At 38.1% G+C, this 18,992-nt stretch overlaps 1 protein-coding gene across 5 annotated transcripts in view; it reads right to left on the reverse strand.

Annotated features, from left to right (window-relative positions):
• Nucleotides 1-1,415: 1,415 nt before the first annotated feature.
• NLRP14 (NLR family pyrin domain containing 14) overlaps nt 1,416-18,992 on the reverse strand; it is a 43,756-nt gene continuing 26,179 nt past the window's right edge. For 2 of the 5 annotated variants that reach the window (XM_055548780.1, XM_055548781.1), the window contains exons 7-12: nt 17,042-17,212; nt 16,452-16,622; nt 13,943-14,113; nt 11,171-11,341; nt 2,466-2,636; nt 1,416-1,770 (exon numbers count right to left, since the gene is read on the reverse strand). In XM_055548780.1, the coding sequence (XP_055404755.1) occupies nt 1,635-1,770; nt 2,466-2,636; nt 11,171-11,341; nt 13,943-14,113; nt 16,452-16,622; nt 17,042-17,212 (991 nt within the window). In that variant the 3' untranslated portion in view covers nt 1,416-1,634. Of the gene's footprint in view, nt 1,771-2,465; nt 2,637-11,170; nt 11,342-13,942; nt 14,114-15,437; nt 15,616-16,451; nt 16,623-17,041; nt 17,213-18,992 lie in introns of those variants that run through there. The other 3 variants (XM_055548783.1, XM_055548784.1, XM_055548785.1) reach the window with 3 other exon arrangements.

Below are 18,992 nucleotides of genomic sequence, written 5' to 3' on the forward strand. Positions count from 1 at the left end.
AATGGAATAAAATGGCACATTTATATCCTTCATAAACAACAAATCCTGTTGTTTATGAAGGATAAGATGCTGCTCACTGCAGCTCAGGGCTGCCCTATGAAAGGAATGCCACTTCTTTGATGTATGCTTTATTTTCTATGTTTATCTAGCCAGGACAACTCTATCACTGGGAGTTAACCTCATACTGACCCTTCTCTAGGTATCATCTCTGCCAAATGTCACCTGTTAACACTGTTCTGTGTTCATGTATCAGCTCCAGGAACATTACTTGTAAATTCTCACCTGATTGCCATCTGCCCCCTTCTACCTGCCATGGTTCACTCTTGTCTCCAGCCCTGCTATGCTGACTTGGGAGCTCTTATACCAGCAAAGAGACAGACAGGGAGAAAATGGATAAGAGTTTGTGGTAGACTACAGAAAGCCACAAATTCTCTAACACCATTCCCATCAACCAGTGACTGCCCTTGAATCTAGACTGGCTTGGACTGTTTAGATCAATGGAGTAAGAGAGAATTGGCTTTATGCCAGTTCTGGGTCTACCTTTTAAGAGAACTGGCAACTTCCCCTTGACTTCATCAAAGCCTGAACCTCCATTCATTACTCCATCCCTGCTAAAAGGCCCTAAGACTGGAGGGAAGAGGGGCCCAGCCTAACCCAGCCTGCCAGCCAGCCATCCTCTGCAAGGCACCAGGCATGTGACAGAAGTCCTCTTCAGTCTTATAGAGCAGAGCAATATGACTGTCAACTAAATATCACCACAAGACTCCAGGTGATGTCATGTGGAGCATAAGAAGTGCTTAACTGAGCCCTTTCTGGATTCTAATTCATCCAGTCATGAGATATAACAAAGTGGTTATTGTTTTAATCCACTGTGTTTTTGGATGGTTTGTTATTTGGCAATAAATTGCATGACAAGACATTCTGCCACTGAAAACTTTAGTATACCATGTTTCTGCAAAAGGAAGGAATCTGTTTTTAGCTCTAGAAACTCCAATAATCTTTATATCTTCATTTATCTTCACAGTGAAAAGGCAACTCCCATTTCTATTGAGACTTGTGATTTTTAAAGAGTAATGTACCAAAGAATTGCCTGGGAAGTTATTAAACATGCCAGTGTCTGGGAACCTCACCCAGTAATTTAATTCAATAAATCTGGTATGGACCTCAGAAATCTGCATTTTAAGAAAACACCAAGTGGTTTTGCCCCGAATGGTCCCAAGAACACACAGCGGAGCAGTCAATAAAATGTGCCACAGATGGTGAGGCTGTGAAGAGAGCCACAGCAGCAGGAACGGAGAGCAAGGAAAACAAGGGGTTTTAACATAATCTTCCCTGGCCCATTCTTCAGTCTCATTTCCAGATTTCCAGGCTTCTTACATCTGAATCCTTAAACTTTGTATTCAACTCAAACCATGTTATATTTTCCACAGAGCTTTATGTTTTCCATTTTATTATAGCCTTTTAACTCCCATGTGAAGTAGAACAGACATTTTACAGAGCAGTGACTAACCCATATCTGACAGACATCACATGCTATATGTCTGGGCATGGAGTACCTAAAGCTAAGAGCCTCCCACCCCTTGTCACTCTGAGGCCTTAATTTTACTTCGTTGAAGGACATCAGGTTCTTCAAATCAGAAACACCGCCACCAGGAACCATCTTCTTCCTCATGATCATTACAGTCCTGCTTAACAGCTAGGCGTAGATTGCTACTCGCCACAGCTTCCAGCAGCTTCTGTGCTTCCTCATCAAGTGCCTCTTTGCATAACCTGAGAAGACAAGGGAACACCTCTTCTTGCCACAAAAACACCTCTCAATTTTCCCATAGCCCTTTACTTTCTCTGGAGAATTTATTTCAGGGAAAGAAAAAACCTGTTAGAGAATATTAACATGGCTGGGCAGCAGGTAAGGAAAAAGAGAGAGACATAGCAGTTGAAGGAAAATAGAGTACAAAAGATAAAGGGAAAATAGATTAAGATTTTTAAAGGATCCGTCAAGAGACTTTTCCTATTCAAGCAAAATAGCTCTATTCATGATTATGAAAACAGCCAACACATACACTGTTTATTATGTGCTAGTCACTGTTCTAAACACCGCCTGTATGGACTCAGGTGATCCATGCTCACAGTAACCCTATGAGTAAATACTGTCATTTCATCAATTTTACAGATAAAGGAAACCAAAACACAGAGAATCTGGGGACTAATACAAGTTCAAATATCTAGTAAGTGGCAGGGCCAGAGTTCAAACTCAGATAGTCTGGCTCTAGAGTTCTCGGCTCTTAACTGCTACGCTACATTGCACCTCTTGAAATTCACTCTTCTATGTGAGGAAAACAAATAAGGGCCTGCAAAATACCCAAGGATTCACAATCAGGTTGATGCTGAGGCTTGCCATTAATGAATGGCTCCCCAAATGCCTCGTTCCAGGAAACTTCTCCCCTGAGAAGCCAATGAAGACTTACCCTAGAACCTGTAGTTTACATTCAGTAGACCTCAAGACTTCACTTAACTTCATAATTCCTTCACGCTCTAAGGTATTCAGTGTCAGGCTTATTTTTATCAGGCTTTGGTTGCTGCTAAGAGTAGAAGAGAGATCCTTACAACAGAGAGAAGTCAAACCACAGTGTTCCAACCTGCAGGGAAGAGAGACTAAAGATAAATGAACTTTATCTCATGATAGAGAGCATGCACACAAGCGATCTGTGATCTGGGAGTATAGGGTAACTCCAGAAGCTCAAAAAATGAGCACAAATAGGGTAAAATCAAGGTATATAATATTCATTATTTCTAGATATTTCGGGGTTGAATATATCCCTTCCTTAATCATGAATTACAGGTTCATAATTATGGTCCAGGAATAAATAAAATGTGGAAGCACACCAAGGAAAACTGAAGCAACTGAATGCTTAGAATTAAAAACACAGCAACATAAGTAGATTTTAGAAATATGATATTGAGTGTTCAAGTCCAAGTATACAACACAGGGAAACAAACTAAATGTCCATGGACAGAGGAATGGATAAACAAGATGTGGTACATATATACAATGGAATATTATTCAGCCATAAAAGGAATGAAATAATGCCATTTGCAACAATATGGATGGAGCTAGAGATTATTATACTGTGAAGTCAAACACCATATGATATCACTTATAAATGGAATCTAAAATATGATACAAATGAACTTATCTATAAAACAGACTCCAGACATAGAGAACAATCTTGCGGTTGCCAAGGAGGAGTGGAGGTGGGGAAGGGTTGGATTTGGAATTTGGGACTAGCAGATGCAAACTATTATATATTGAATGGATAAACCACAAGGACCTACTGTATAGCACAGAAAACTATATTCAATATCCTGTGATAAACCATAATGAAAAAGAATTTTTTAATATTTTTAAAAATGTCATGTGTATGTTAAAGAAATTATGGAAAATGGGTAAGGTAAATGGCACCCTGCCAGTTATGCAAAAAAAATGTATACACCTAAAAACACCAGGGAAGCCCCAAAACATTACATCTTCTATAAGGTAATACAATTCTATGACATATTTCAAAAAAACTAGGTAAACTGCCTATAAATGGAAAGGAGACATAGTTAATGGAGATAAATTAACCAACTAATCAACCAACCAGGGCCCTTGCATAAAACAAGGATAATAAAATACCACGAACTGGATCAATTGAACAGAATAGAGAACCCAGAAATAAATCCACACACCTAGAGTCAATTAATCTTCAACAAAGGAGGCTAAAATACAAAATAAGAAAAAAAAAATGGTCTCTTCAGCAAGTGATGCTGGGATAGTTGGACAGCTGCATGTAAATCAATGAGATTAGAACACACCCTCACACTATACTCAAAGATAAACTTCAAATGGCTTAAAAACTTGAATATAAGACAAGACACCATAAAATTCCTAGAAGAGATCATAAACAAAACGTTCTTTGACATAAATTGTACCAATGTTTTTTTGGTCAACCTCTTCAGTCAATAGAAATAAAAATAAACAAATGGGACTTAAACTTACAAGCTCTTATACAGCAAAGGAAACTATATATGTGTGTGTGTATGTGTGTGTGTGTGTATGTATGTATGTATGTATGTATGTATATGTGTATGTGTGTGTGTATATATATATATGTATGTATATATAAAGACAAGCTACAGAATGGGAGAAAATATTTGCACATGATGTGACCAACAAGGACTTAATTTCCAAAATATACGGACAGCTCATACAACTCAACAACAACAAGACCAGTATGTATGTATGTATGTATGTATATGTGTATGTGTGTATATATATATATATGTATGTATATATATAAAGACAAGCTACAGAATGGGAGAAAATATTTGCACATGATGTGACCACCAAGGACTTAATTTCCAAAATATACGGACAGCTCGTACAACTCAACAACAACAAGACCACCCAATCAAAAAATGGCAGACCACCTAAATGGACGTTTCTCCAAAGACATACAGATGGCCAACAGGCACCTGAAAAGATACTCAACATGGCTAATTGTTAGAGAAATGCAAATCAAAACTACAATGAGGTACCACCTGACAACAGAAGAATGGCCATCATTTAAAACTCTACAAATAATAGATGCTGGAGAGAGTGTGAAGAAAAGAGAACCCTCCTACCTTGTTGGTGGGAATGTAAATTGGTACAGCCACTATGGAAAAGAGTAGAGAGGTTCCTCAGAAAACTAAAAATAGAATTACCATATGATCCAGCAATCCTGCTCCCAACCATATATACAGACAAAATTATAATTTGAAAAGATACATGTACCCCTTTATTCATAATAGCGCTTTTTACAATAGTCAAGACATGGAAGTAACCTAGATGTCCACCAACAGATGAACGGATAAAGAAGAGGTGGTATATATACACAATGGAATACTACTCAGTCATAAGAGAGAATGAAATAATGCCATTTGCAGCAACATAGATGGATCCAGAGATTATCATACTAAGTGAAGTAAGTCAAAGAGAAGGACACTTTCTGATATCACTTATATGCAGAATCTAAAATATGGCACAAATGAACCTATCTATGAAACAGACTCACAGACAGAGAACAGACTTGTGGTTACCACAGGGGAGGCTGTGCGTAGGGGATGCACTGGGAGTTTGGGGTTGGTAGATACAAATTACTACATACAGAATGGATAAACAAGGTCCCACTCTATAGCACAGGGAATTATATTCAATATTCTGGGATAAACTATAATGGAAAAGAATATAAAAAGAAATACATAAATGTGTATAACTGAGTCATTTTGCTGTACTGCAGAAATTAACACTGTAAATCAACTATACTTCAATAAAAAATTTGTAAAAGAAAAAGAAAAAATATATATAATACCATGAACTGATGAAGTATGTTAAACTCAACCTTCTGGAACTGATGATCACCCTATACCAACTAATTTTAATTTTCACCTTCTGTTCATCTAGCTATTCAACATTTGAATGCCTATATAGGTGCTGGGTATATAATGTTTTTCAGTTACTGTCTACATGAAACACACATTAAATGTGGTGGGGCAACAGTCCCAATAATTATGACACAAGGTACATAAATATCACAAAAAACAAACCTTATAGTAAAAGCATATGAGACATAAGACATAAAAGCATTATAAGAATAAAAGCATTATGAGATATAAAACACAATCAAGAATTCATCAGGAAATAATTTAAATTTGTGGTCACTAATAAAAGTCTCAAATATAGAAAATAAAAACAGAACCACAAAGTTAAATACACAGATCTGTAACTATAGCAGAGATTTTAACATATTTTTCACAATAATAGAATTATCTGGAAAAAATCATTAAAAATACCAAATGATTTAAACAACAGAACTAACAATCTTAACCAATACAAAATACTGCAACTCACAACTCTTCATAATCTTTCCAAGTGCACTATGGAACACACATTAAAAGCTGACTATATAAGGGCCATGAAACAAGTGTCAACAACTTTTTAAACACTGAAATCATGTACAGTATATTCTCAGACTACAGTGCCAGAGGTTAAATATAAGAAGATAATAAGAAACCCTTCTTATGTTTGAAAATGAAGTAGTACATTTTAGAATAATCCATATGTTGAAGAAAAAAATCATAAATATTTTAAACTCAAAAGTAAAAATACCACATATAATATCAAATTTTGTAGGATGAACTTAATGACTTAATGAAGTCTATTGGAAAAGAAGTAAATATTTATGAGATAAACATCCAAATAAAAAATAATGGCAAAATTAACTCAACAAAAATAGAAAAATATAGTAATTAATGAAACATGGCTATCTAAACACTAAATATGACTTAGAAATTAAGCAGATAATAACAGACCCTTGCCAGTAAGTTTTAAATTTCAGATGAAATGGCTAACATCACTTGCCAGAAGTTCACCAGAAATTTCTGCCAAGTTCAAGGAAGAAATAATTCTAGTTCTACACAGTCTTATGCTAAGACCACACTTGATTGGCTAAAATTTTAAAAATTAAGTCTGACAAAATTGACAAGATAGAGTAACAAGAACTCTTACACGCTGCCCGTGGTAGCATAATGGGTGTAATCCTTGGAGATATTCCCGATAATATAATAATTCCACTCCTAATTATTTACTGTAGATAAATGTGTACACACCTGTCTTACAATCCATGTATTAAAATGGGCTTCCCAGGTGGTGCTAGTGGTAAAGAAAGTGAAATTGAAAGTTGCTCAGTTGTGTCCAACACTAAGACCCCATGGAGTATACAGTCCATGGAATTCTCCAGGCCTGAATACTGGAGTGGGTAGCCTTTGAACTCCTCTGGCAATGCAGGAGACCCGAGTTAGATCCCTAGGTCAGGAAGATCCTGTGGAGAAGGAAATGGCAACCCATTCCAGTATTCTTGCCTGGAGAATCCCATGGACAGAGGACCCTGGGCGGCTACAGTCTATGGGGTCGCAAAGCGTCAGACATTATTTACTGGAGATAAATGTGTAAATACCTGTCTTACAATTCATGTTTTAAAATACTCATAGCAGCACTAATCATTAAAGAAAACAATCCAAAAGTCCACCAACAAAATAGACTGAGCGACTAAGCCCAGCACAGCACAGAAGAAACCTATAATAAACACAAACCTCAATTAAATAGAGTTGGGAGACCAGAAGGGGGAGCTCTCACACCCTGCAAAGACAGCGCAGCCCAACAAGAACTTCTTTCCTGGCAAGGACTCAGCCAGTGAAAAGCCAGGCTCTTAGTTTGCTGTAGCCCTCCAGCTTCCTTTTCCTCTCTGTAAACACGGTCTCCTTTCCCTGCCATGTAGAGACTTGCACATGGCTCATCATGGTTGCAGAGCCCAAATTACAATTCTCTGCGGATCCTGAATAAATCCATTTTTGCCAGAGAAATATCTGGCAGTCCATTTGTTTCAGGTTAGCAATAATAGTTGGTAGTATGGTCATTCATTGGAATCTTTCATAGCAATAAAAATGAGTAAAAACAGCCACATGAAACAACTAGATGACTCTTACAATCATAACATTAAGCAAAAAAAAAAAAAAAAAAAAAAATTACACAAAAGAATAAAGTATGATTCCCTGTATAGAAGTTCAAAATAAGCAAAATTCAAATATATTGTTTATGATTACATATATTATATAAATCTACAGAGGAAAACACAAATTACTGCTATAAAAGTCAAGACAATGTTTACTTCTTGAACAGGAGAGTTGTTGTTGTGATTTGGGAGGGGTAACTGAGGGGAGTTTAGTTTACTGGGAAAATTCAATATGTGAACCTGACCATGATTGTTACATATTTCCTTTTTAAAAAACATTAGTTTTATTTACTTTTCTGTATATTTTATTTTATAAATAAAATTTAAAAAATATGATTTGACAGAGCTTAAAAGTAACAGAAGAAAAAAATTATAGAATGAAGCCCACATTAAAATAAGTCACAACTGCTAAAAATACACTTAGGAATATGTAGCATGAGTTCGAAAGATCCAGCAAAAGAAGACTGAGTTTTAAAAGATTAAAGAATATAGATAAAGAATTATCCATAATTACAGAAAAACAAAAGAGATCCAACATAAGCATAATTAGTAATCCTGAAAAAAAATTAAGTCAAATAGATAAAGATAGGAAAGCCTACCAAAAAAAAAAAAAAAAAGCACAATCTACATACTTAATGGCACACCGTTTCCCCAGAAAAATATTATTAAAGAAAATTCAACAAAGGCCAAAGGAAAAATTCGAAGGATATATAGTCCCCCTCCCCCATTTTTTTTAGAACAGTAAGGATATTAAAGGGGACGAACCAACTGATTTCAGACTTTTCTACAACCAGATTCAATGCTAGCAGGCAGTGGACTCTTCAGAACTCTAAGAGGATAACCCAAATATTATGAAGAAAACCAAATGTGTTCATTCAAGTTCACAGAAAACTAAGATATTTTCAGATATGCAAAAAAAAATAAAATATCTCTGGACTGCCCCTCAAAATTAAATAAGAAAGATTACTGACTCGACATCCCTCACTAACTCCTAGTCTACATTCCTTAGAGGGACAGTTTAGTCACTAAATGTGACAATCCCCTGAAATGCTCATCTCTCTTTGGCTACCTCTTGGGTAATGATTAGGATGAAAGGGATGGCAGCTTCTATAAAAAACTATTTTGAAGTTTCAGGATTATATTCTCGTCATTCTTGGTCATGATGCTTTTCTCTCCCTTAAAGCAACTCCAGGTGACCCTGACTGGTACACCCTCCAGGTGGCAGGTCAGCCAAAAAAGGACTTTGGGATTCAAACTTAATTCAGATCAGATACCTGGATTCTCTTTTGGATTGACAAGGCCATGGCTCGTGAAAATAACAATCGTTTGGTTGAGTACAATGCTGGACAACTCCCCAACAAGCCAAGATGTGAGATATAACGGGTTTCTATAAATACTGTAAAATTGCTTTTGTTCCTCTCCTGCCTGATCCCTCTGGACTGAAGGCCTGGTGCTGGTGGGGGATGATTAGAGAAAAAGTGAAGTTATAGACACTGGGGTGGGGCACACCGAGTTCGTGACTGGGAGGAAGACTAACAACACTAATACCTGGAGAAGGAACACCTTAGAACCTGAGAGGTTCAGAAAGAGGGAAGAACCACCATAGTTCTCTTTGTCACCCTGGATGCAACACCACCACCTGACAAATTACGTGGTTTGCTTGAGTCAAGCAGCAGCTGGCACCCGGACCCACTGCCCAGTTGTCATGCCTGTCTACATGCTATGAAAACAGAAAATTTCACATGGACATGGCAGGTCCTCAACTATTCTGTTATGCCTGCGGCCATCAAAGGCAGACCCTAAATGTAAGATCTGTTTCACGGGGCAACTGGTATGAACTTGTTTCAATCTGTCTGATGCAAATTCACTAAGATTCTCTTAATGCTGGAACAGCCTAGATTATGCCACAGTTGTAACTCCTCAGTGGCACTGCCTGCCCGATACAACCAAAGCAAGGCAATGGTGACCCAAATCGAATGTAACAACAGACCCCACACTGGAGCCACCTGTGCACCTTCAGGTTACATGTTTGCATGTGGGGAGTGCAGACCACTGAATGGCTCTTTAACAGTGAAAGCATTGCTTCTGGCCCATCTTTTGCCTCCTGTATTTACTGCCAATGAGACCAGGAGCAGCAGTCATTCTAAATTCCCTTTCTTGAATCATAATCGAAAATTAGACACATTGTTCCTTTTATTGTTACTCAGCTGGCAAAGCCCAGGGCCCTGGGGCATGTTTTAAATCAATACTGCAAACTGGCCTCATCCTGTGCTGTAGTCCTGTTGATAGTGACCTTAATTAAATGGCAGAGAGGCAAACTGAACAAATTTGGGCCCAGCCTTTGTTGGTCTGACTAATTAGAGTGGCCAGTGGAGTGGCCTATCGGTGCGAAAATTCACCAGAAGCCAAGACTTCTGTAGAAAACTTTTTCTGTTGTGTAGAAAAATTGTTGGAAATTGTTGGGAGACATTCTTCTATGGCTATGTCACCCTCCTACATATTTTACTGACAGCAATGCAAGGTCCTGACAACACTTTACCAGATCGTTTCCTGGGATGTGTGTGCAGTGAGCAACCTGGAGGGATGAAGAAATGTCTCCCTCCAGGACAAAGGGCAGGCTTGCTCCCTGCTTACTATGAAATGATGGGTCCCCCAAACTCAACGCTCCTCTCCTGGAATGCAGCAACTGCCTGCGCAGGCATCCATCGAGTCCTCCACATCGACCCTGTGGGATCTGGGACGCAAGGGAGACTGCCAACAAACATGCCCGATGCTTATGTGGCTATCCTCTGAGTAATCAAGTCCTCTGTCTCTGATAGGACCCCACTCTCCCGGCAGGAGGCAGTAAACCCTGACTGGCTAAAACAGGCAGAATAAAATCAAAAGTCAGACCCAGAAGTAATATCATAATTATTATGAAATATATATATAATTTATATGTATTTGTATGTGTGTGTGTATTTGTAAATTGTCAATGGAAACACAGAAAAAGCAACACTTTCTTAGAAGAGCCAGGAAGCTGTATCATAGTGTCTAGGCTTTCCATATGTAGAGCAAATTTCTTGACCCAGAGGTCAATAATTTATGCTGTGTAAGTAAAAATGTACTAGCCAATACCACTCCGTTCAAGATTTAAAGAAAATGAAAATTTAAACATTATTCAACATAAAAAGTACTCAGAACATAGGATGAGATTTTGTTAGATTACAACCTCCTTGAGACCACAGACAGCATTTTTCCAGGTAGAAAATGATTAGTAAAACCTTTGATTTACTAAGAAAAATTAATTCAAGGACAGATGGAATATCTGAAGGATAATAGAAGACTTAAATTAAGCACTATTTACTTAATATATACCGTGTCCAAAGCACTAAGGGGGACACAAAGAAATGTGAAGTGTGGCTTCTATACTAATAACATGTAATACACCGATTTATATATATGAAATTCAGATTTTCATTTTTGAAAATAATTTACCTTCTAGCCCCATTAATTTTTCATCCTCTCTGCATATACTAAATTTCTTCTAGGTATACAAGCCACCAAATAGGTATCATTTTCCTAAGGAAAACCGAACTCACCCAAGCCTCTGAATATTGCAGTTTGGATGTCTCAAAGCCTCAAACAGAAATTTCACTCCATCATCCTGCAAGTCATTGTTCCCGAGGTCCAGGCTCTGCAAGTTTGGGTTGTTCAAAATAGCAGAAGCCAGATCCAGGCAACATGCACTAGTGAGAACACAGCCCATCAATCTGTGAGAAATAAAAAAGAGAAGTGAGATTTTCAGTAGTGAGGCTTTATTAGTTTATTCCTGGAAGGCACGCCCAGGGGAGCCTTTTTTTCCCTAAGCCTTTTCTATTTATAACCTAGGATGCACATGGGAAGGTCTAATGTTAAACCACTAAAAACAAATGGGATTGCTTAGTAAGCAAGAAAAAACCAACAGGTAAAACTGCTTTCTCCCACAAATAGATTGTTTTCTAGTAAGCTTCCCAAGTCAAGGGTATAAACACTTATTTCTACCTCTGCCAAAAAAAAAAAAAAGGATCAAATAAAACTTTCCTGAGGAATCCACAGATCTCTATGCCTTCGGTTCCTAATATATTTTTGAAATTAAAATGTGGTTAAAGAATCTAAAAGTATTGTTTCCAACGAAGAAAGAAGCAAGCCACATACAAAAAGGTACTTCCTTCAAGTCCTTTGTAGGACATTCAAGAGCATTCACAATCTGGCCTTTCTCTTTCCATATTTTGTCCCCACCCTATTTTCCAACCATACACATCCATTTAGTTTAGTTTAGTTCAGTCGCTCAGTCGTGTCCGACTCTCTGCGACCCCATGAATCGCAGCACGCCAGGCCTCCCTGTCCATCATCAACTCCCGGAGTTCACTCAGACTCAACGTCCATCGAGTCAGTGATGCCATCCAGCCATCTCATCCTCTCTCGTCCCCTTCTCCTCCTGCCCCCAATCCCTCCCAGCATCAGAGTCTTTTCCAATGAGTCAACTCTTCACATGAGGTGGCCAAAGTACTGGAGTTTCAGCTTTAGCATCATTCCTTCCAAAGAAATCCCAGGGCTGATCTCCTTCAGAATGGACTGGTTGGATCTCCTTGCAGTCCAAGGGAGTCTCAAGAGTCTTCTCCAACACCACAGTTCAAAAGCATCAATTCTTCAGCGCTCAGCCTTCTTCACAGTCCAACTCTCACATCCATACATGACCACAGGAAAAACTATAGCCTTGACTAGACGGACCTTTGTTGGCAAAGTAATGTCTCTGCTTTTGAATATGCTATCCAGGTTGGTCATAACTTTTCTTCCAAGGAGTAAGCGTCTTTTAATTTCATTTACCCTACCCCAAATATATCACATCTATCTGCATTCCCCATCTTTTCTCTCTGCCTAGAGTATCTGCACATAACAAAATCCTCTTTATCTTTCAAGCCTAAATTAAATGTTTCCTCTGTCCCATTCCTCGCTCCTTGGGACTTTTGCCACATCCTTATAACAACATTGGAATCTATTATAATTGGCTTTATATTTATTTCCCTGCTGTCAGCACTTTGCAAGTTACCTTAGGACAAGAGCATAACCTTAGAGATAGCCTTTAGTCCCCTGAGCATCTAGCTCATATCTGTTAAGATTGGTTGAGAGAATAGGCATGCCTGCAGAGGCTTTGAAAGTGGCTAAGGAAGCACAAATTTGTCTATGTGTTTATAGCAGTGCTTAGGAGAAAAAGCAGGCTAAGCAAACATCTTGTGTGCATAGGCCACATAGAAATTATATCTATGTAGCTGAAATGAAGGCACAGGATTTAATGATAAAATCCATGAGGTAAATTTCTGTCTTCCAGGTGAATAATAATAAAAGAAACCAGAAAATCACATCGTAACCCATATCATATACATTTTCTCAGAGGAAGTACAGGTACTTATTGAATCCAAGAGTTCAATCACCTCAGGGTTTATAGAAATGACAATCAACTATTAAACTCATTTGAAAATTTGGTTATCATAAGTCAATCCAATCTGGCCAAACACTTCTAGGTATACCATCGATATTCAGTTTATAGTTCTAGGAAAACAGTGTTGGGCTTAGACCCTTAATGACTCACCCAGGCTACTAGTCCCATGGGAGGCCCTAGTGGGAAAGTGAGATTTCTAAGTGACATCTCTTATCTTGCTTCACTTGAGCCACAATATTTACCTAATGAAATATTATGTATTATGTAGCCACTAAAATAAATAGATAATTGTATGTAAGTATTTAAATGAAATACTACATTTATCTGAAATACGATCATGTAAAAAGGAAACCTCAAAGTCATATAATCCCAATTATACATACACATATAACACAAATGTTTGTGTACCCACTCCTAGAGTAAAACAGGCTATAATGGAATTAAAAATGGTTGCTGCTTAAGAATGATTGGATTCTTGGATATTCTTGAAAACTTCATTCCCAGTTTCTTTCAAAGTTGACTTAAGTATAAACCTGAGTTTAAGAAAGAAAAACTAGTAAAGCACAATTCAGCTTCCTGGATTTGGGTAGAAGACACACAACAGACTCCCTGAAGCACAACCAAGGCAAAAATGAAACGGCTACACACAGATCAACCTGATGTCTCTGACCCTCCCTAACCGAGGGAATGAGGGAAGTTGATGTAATTACTGCAGTAATTGTTTAACAAAAATGTGATGAATAGACTCCTCCAGCTTTTCTCATGCAGAATGAGAGAGAATTGGCTGTGTATTCTTCTCTGACAGGTACTCTGCTCTCAGACTTTCTTTTTCCATCTTCCCTGCCCTCACAGTACTTAAAGCTACACAAAAATAAGGTCACAGAACACCTACTCCAGGTCTTGAAGATTGCAACTTGGATGCCGAAAGGCATCACACAGAAGCTTTACTCCATCATCTTGTAGGCAGTTTGACCCCAGATCCAGATGCATCAGGCTCTTGTTGTGCAGGAGAGAGGTTGAGAGAGATTCACTGCTGAGTGAAGTGAAATGGCAGCGCCTCAGCCTGTGGGAAGGACAACGTGAGGAAAGATGGAATCACTGGTCTACTACTTAGATTTATACATCTTTGAAGAGGTTTCTAATCCCCTATCTTCTTGCCAACCCTCCATCTATCTCAGATCAAATACCCTCCCCTTCCTCATTGCCTTTTTGGCTGTCTCACTTGGGATCCTTAGGTTTGTGCCAAATTTGGCTTCAAACTGAATTCTTGTTCTTCAGAATTTTTCTTACTAAAAAGACCATGCTAACTTCCCTACCTTGTACATGAATATAGTGTCCTATTACAGAAGTAGCTCTGTGGAGCAGAGGAGCAGGCAAATGGAGTAGAATGGGAGAAATCATAATTAAGGACTTTCTGTACATATTACATGTGGCATTTTCAATCAGAAGGGAAAAGATACATTATGCCATAAATGATTTAGGGACATTTAATGTCCTTTACTTTATGTAGGGGACATTTAATGTCCCCTAATATGTAGGGCAAAGTAAATTTAAATCTTATGACAAAATTAATTTGGAATAAATGTTAAAAATTAAGCCATGGTGGCTCAAATGGTAAAGAATCCGCCTGCAATGTGGGAGACCTGTGTTCAATCCTTGGGTTGGGAAGATCCCCCGGAGAAGAGAATGGTGGCTACCCACTCCAGCATTCTGGCCTGGAGAATTCCATGGACAGAGGAGCCTGGCAGGCTGACTTTCACAAGCCATAATGAGTATTGAAAAGATAACAGAAGTGGGTTTTTTTTAAATGTATTAAACAATTCTATTAAGTCATGAAGGGGAAGATAATTCAGCATCACGAAAGTTTTAAACTTCTATATTCTAAAAATAACCATAAAGAAAGTTAGAAATACAACAGGTAGGTTATTTATAATATATAAAAATAATAGTGATAATGTATATGTGACATTAATAACCATAATAGATATAACAAAAAAAAAATCAGGGAAAAGCTAAGCCTAGGAAGAGGAAATTTCTAGAATAGTAGAAAAGAAAAAATTTGAAAAGATGTTCAACACAAATAATTTTTAAAGTTATTTTCAACTAATTAATATTGATAAAGAATCTTGTATAGGTTGGTGCAAAAGTAATTGCGGGTTTTGCATTGGTGAAATTTGCCATTTGATATTGGAATACATTCTTAAATAAATGTGATTATGTTAGACATCTTTTTAATGCACATTTCTTTATGTTTTTTTTGCTAATGACTTATTAATTGCTGGTTATTTTATATTTATTTTAGACTATGGAATTGATGTTAGACAAAAAGCAAATTCAAGCAATTTTCTTATTTAAGTTCAAAATGGACCATAAAGCTGCAGAGACAACTCACAACATCAACAACACGTTTGGCCCAGGAACTGCTAATGAATGTACAGTGCAGTGGTGGTTCAAGAAGTTTGTGCAAAGGCGACAAGAGCCTTGAAGATGAGGAGCATAGTGGCTGGCAATCATCAAAGCTGATCCTCTTACAACTACATGAGAAGTTGTCCAATGTCCACCATTCTATGGTCATTCAGCATTTGAAGCAAATTGGAAAGGTGAAAAAGCTCAATAAGTGGGTGCCTTGTGAGCTGACCAAAAATCAAACAAAATCATTGTTTTGAAGTGTTGTCTTCTCTCGTCCTATGCAGCAACACGAACTCACGTACTTCTCACATTACCTAACAGCAATGAACAGTACTGTCACATCATAACCCAGCCACACCATGGAATACTGTCTTTGTTTAATGGTAGTGATACATACTTAACTGTTTAGAGCCCAGAATACAGAGTTGGATGGGTGGACTTTAATTCTAAATACATCATTTTCTTGTAAGCATTATGCAAGTTGCATAACCTTTCTAAGCCTCACAATCCTCACCTATTCAGTGAGGCACTTAGAACCCAGGTGACCAATTTGACACCAATGGGTACTTCTGTGCAGGTTAAACAAATTTTGCACAGGGCCCAGCACAGAGTAGGGTCACCATAAATGGCAATTATTAATATCATCACCCTCATCATCTTCATCATTGTAGACAACAGGGAAAAAGCAAGGGACATAACATGTCCATAATATTTCCCTAGTTTAAATATATTTCAAAATGTTATTACATGGGAATGATGAAAACTAGTAGGCACTAGGACTTCCCTAGTGGTCCAGGGACTAAGATTCTGCACTCCCAACACAGGGAGCCTGGGTTTGATCCCTGGTCAGGGAACTAGATCCCACAAGCTGCAACTAAGAGTTCACACACTGCAATGAGGATCGAAGATCCCGAATGCCACAACTAAGACCCAGCACGGCCAAGTAAATAACAATAACTATATATATATTTTAAAAACTAGTAGACACTTACACTAGGCTCTGTAGAATGCACTGTGGATGTTTCAAGGCCTCGCTCATAAGCTTTACTCCACCATCTCCCAAGATGTTGTCCGCCAAGCATAAATGTGTCAGCCTTTTGTTGCTGATGAGAACCAAAGACAGATCCTCACAACAAGCTACTGTGAGGCCACAGCTTTCTAAGCTGAAGCAGAAACACAGATGAAGAGGGGTCAGTCAAGTCCCAAAGTGCATGCTTCTCTCCCCTTTTAGAGGGAAGTTAGCTGGTACTAACAACCTCTACATCTCTACTATAGAAGCAACCTCATCAAACCTACTTAAATCATGAATTCCATTGCAGCCATGGACAAGATATGGTGAAACAAAATACAAGAGGACAGAGAAGAAGCCTGGAAAAGAATGAAAATAAGACCTCTATCATAAACAAAAGAAACGTCTAAAAGTCAAGTGAAAGGGGGAAGGAGGTAGGAGGAGGAGGTCATCCAGGATTGACAAATGAGCCAATTAATGTCAAGACCCAGTTTCCCCACTCAGTTCATAATTATAAGTTACAAAAAAAACTGAACAAAATGTCTCTGTAGAAAACAGTACAGAAAGACTCACGACAGTTTCTCCAGGTTACACTTTGGATGCATTAAGCCCTCGCACAACAGCTTCACTCCATCATCCAATAGATTATTAGTTGACAGATTCAGAGACAACAGGCTCTGGCTTCTCACAAGAGCCTTAGAGATATTCAGACAACACACCGTAGTTAGGTCGCAGGATTCCAAGCTGGAAAACGATACAGAAAAATAGAAATGACCACTCCTCAGAGAGGAATTATAACCCCAACTCACTCAGCCACAGGGTGTGGTTTCCCGGTCTTTGGGACCTGTTCTGAAAACCCAGCTTCCCTACACAGAATGAGAGTGATTTATCTGAAGCACAGGGCTCTGACAGACAGTTAGGAAGGGGAGGGGAGGAAGCTTGTCTCTCCCATCCCTACCTCCCCAATTCCTTACAAAATATGTATGAAAGCATTCAAAAGAGTATTTTTAAATAATAATCTGTTTTTTTTATCTGGGAGGAATTTCTTTTAACAACAACATGAAGAAGGTAGACGGAAGGATGGCTGTATCCTCCTTATCCTCCTTGCACACTTTGACTTCTGAAACAGAACTGAGATGGGCAGGAAACCAGGGGCGAAAGCTGAACCAAGCATAAACTACTGTCAAGATTTCATTTATTCATGGCAGCCAACCTGTGTTTTCTGAATAACCCTGTCCTTAATAGTGAAAATAAGAAGTAAATTAGAAATAAAATTAAGTATTTCTTAAAAGAGGAAGGGAAACAACAAGAAAGTAATAAGTGCATGTAGAGCACTTATTTTTAGAGACTCATATTTACATACAACTTGGGCTTTAAACATGGCCAAGAGTAATATCAGCTATTTGTAAGCAGAGTCAGGCAGTAGCATTCCTGGAACTTGTACTTGTTCCACTTATTCCCTTTAATCAAGGACTTATCAACTTGAGTCCCTTGAGAATTGGATCTCTACATCAAAATCAGGGTACAGAGAGGTAGGAACAGGAGCAGCTCCCTCCTCAGTCCAGAATTAGTCCTTAGTGGACGACTAGAACATGACCTAAAGCTGAAAAACCTCAGTTTGTTCTGAAAAGTTGTTATGGACTGAATTGCACTCCCCAAATTTGTATGTTCCCTGTCCAGGATGACAGTATTTGGAGATGGGACCTCTAAGGAGGTAATTAAGGTTAATGAGGTCATAGGAGTAGACTCCCTAATTCAATAGAACTGGTGTCCTCATAAGAGGAGGAAGAGACACCAGGAGTGAGTACATGCTCAAAAAGGCCATGTGAAGACAAAACAAGAAGGCAGCCATCTATAAGCAAGGGAGAGAGGCCTCACCAGAAACCAACTCTGCCAGCATTTGATCTTGACCTGCCAGCTTCCAGAACTGTAATAAATAGTGTTTTCCAAGCTTGCCAGTCTGTGCTATTTTGGGTATTTTATTATGGGATCCTGAGTAGATTAATGCAAAAAGATATTATATCAGCAGCCAACCAGGCAGTTAGGGAAACAAGGGAAATCTTATCAACTATGTATGGATAGAGCTCTTCCAGACAGAAAAGATATTCCAATATTATGGGATCTGTGGATAAAATATTAAAGCTTAACAGAAAAATATACATTATACTAAGGGACAGAAAAAAAGCACACGTATAAAAAACAAAACTAGGAAACAGAAGAAAATGTTTAGAAAGGCTTCTTTTACATTTTAAATGTATAGGACAATGCAGATTCTGTGAAACAAGAATAGCACATCAGAAGTGAGAATGCTTCACATGGGTTCAATCAACCAAAAAAACAAAAACGAAGGAAAAACAAAAACAACAGAGAACTGAAATCTGTATTTGACACAATAGAGAAAAATCAACATAAATAAATCTAAGAAACTCCCCTAGAAGGAGAGGATAAAAGATTAAGAGGACAAACGTAATTCTTACAAAAGTAAGAATTATATAGGAAGAAAGCTACAGCCATTGACTATCAG

Source organism: Bubalus kerabau, chromosome 15, assembly GCF_029407905.1.
Source record: "Bubalus kerabau isolate K-KA32 ecotype Philippines breed swamp buffalo chromosome 15, PCC_UOA_SB_1v2, whole genome shotgun sequence".
NCBI classification, from domain to species: domain Eukaryota; kingdom Metazoa; phylum Chordata; class Mammalia; order Artiodactyla; family Bovidae; genus Bubalus; species Bubalus kerabau.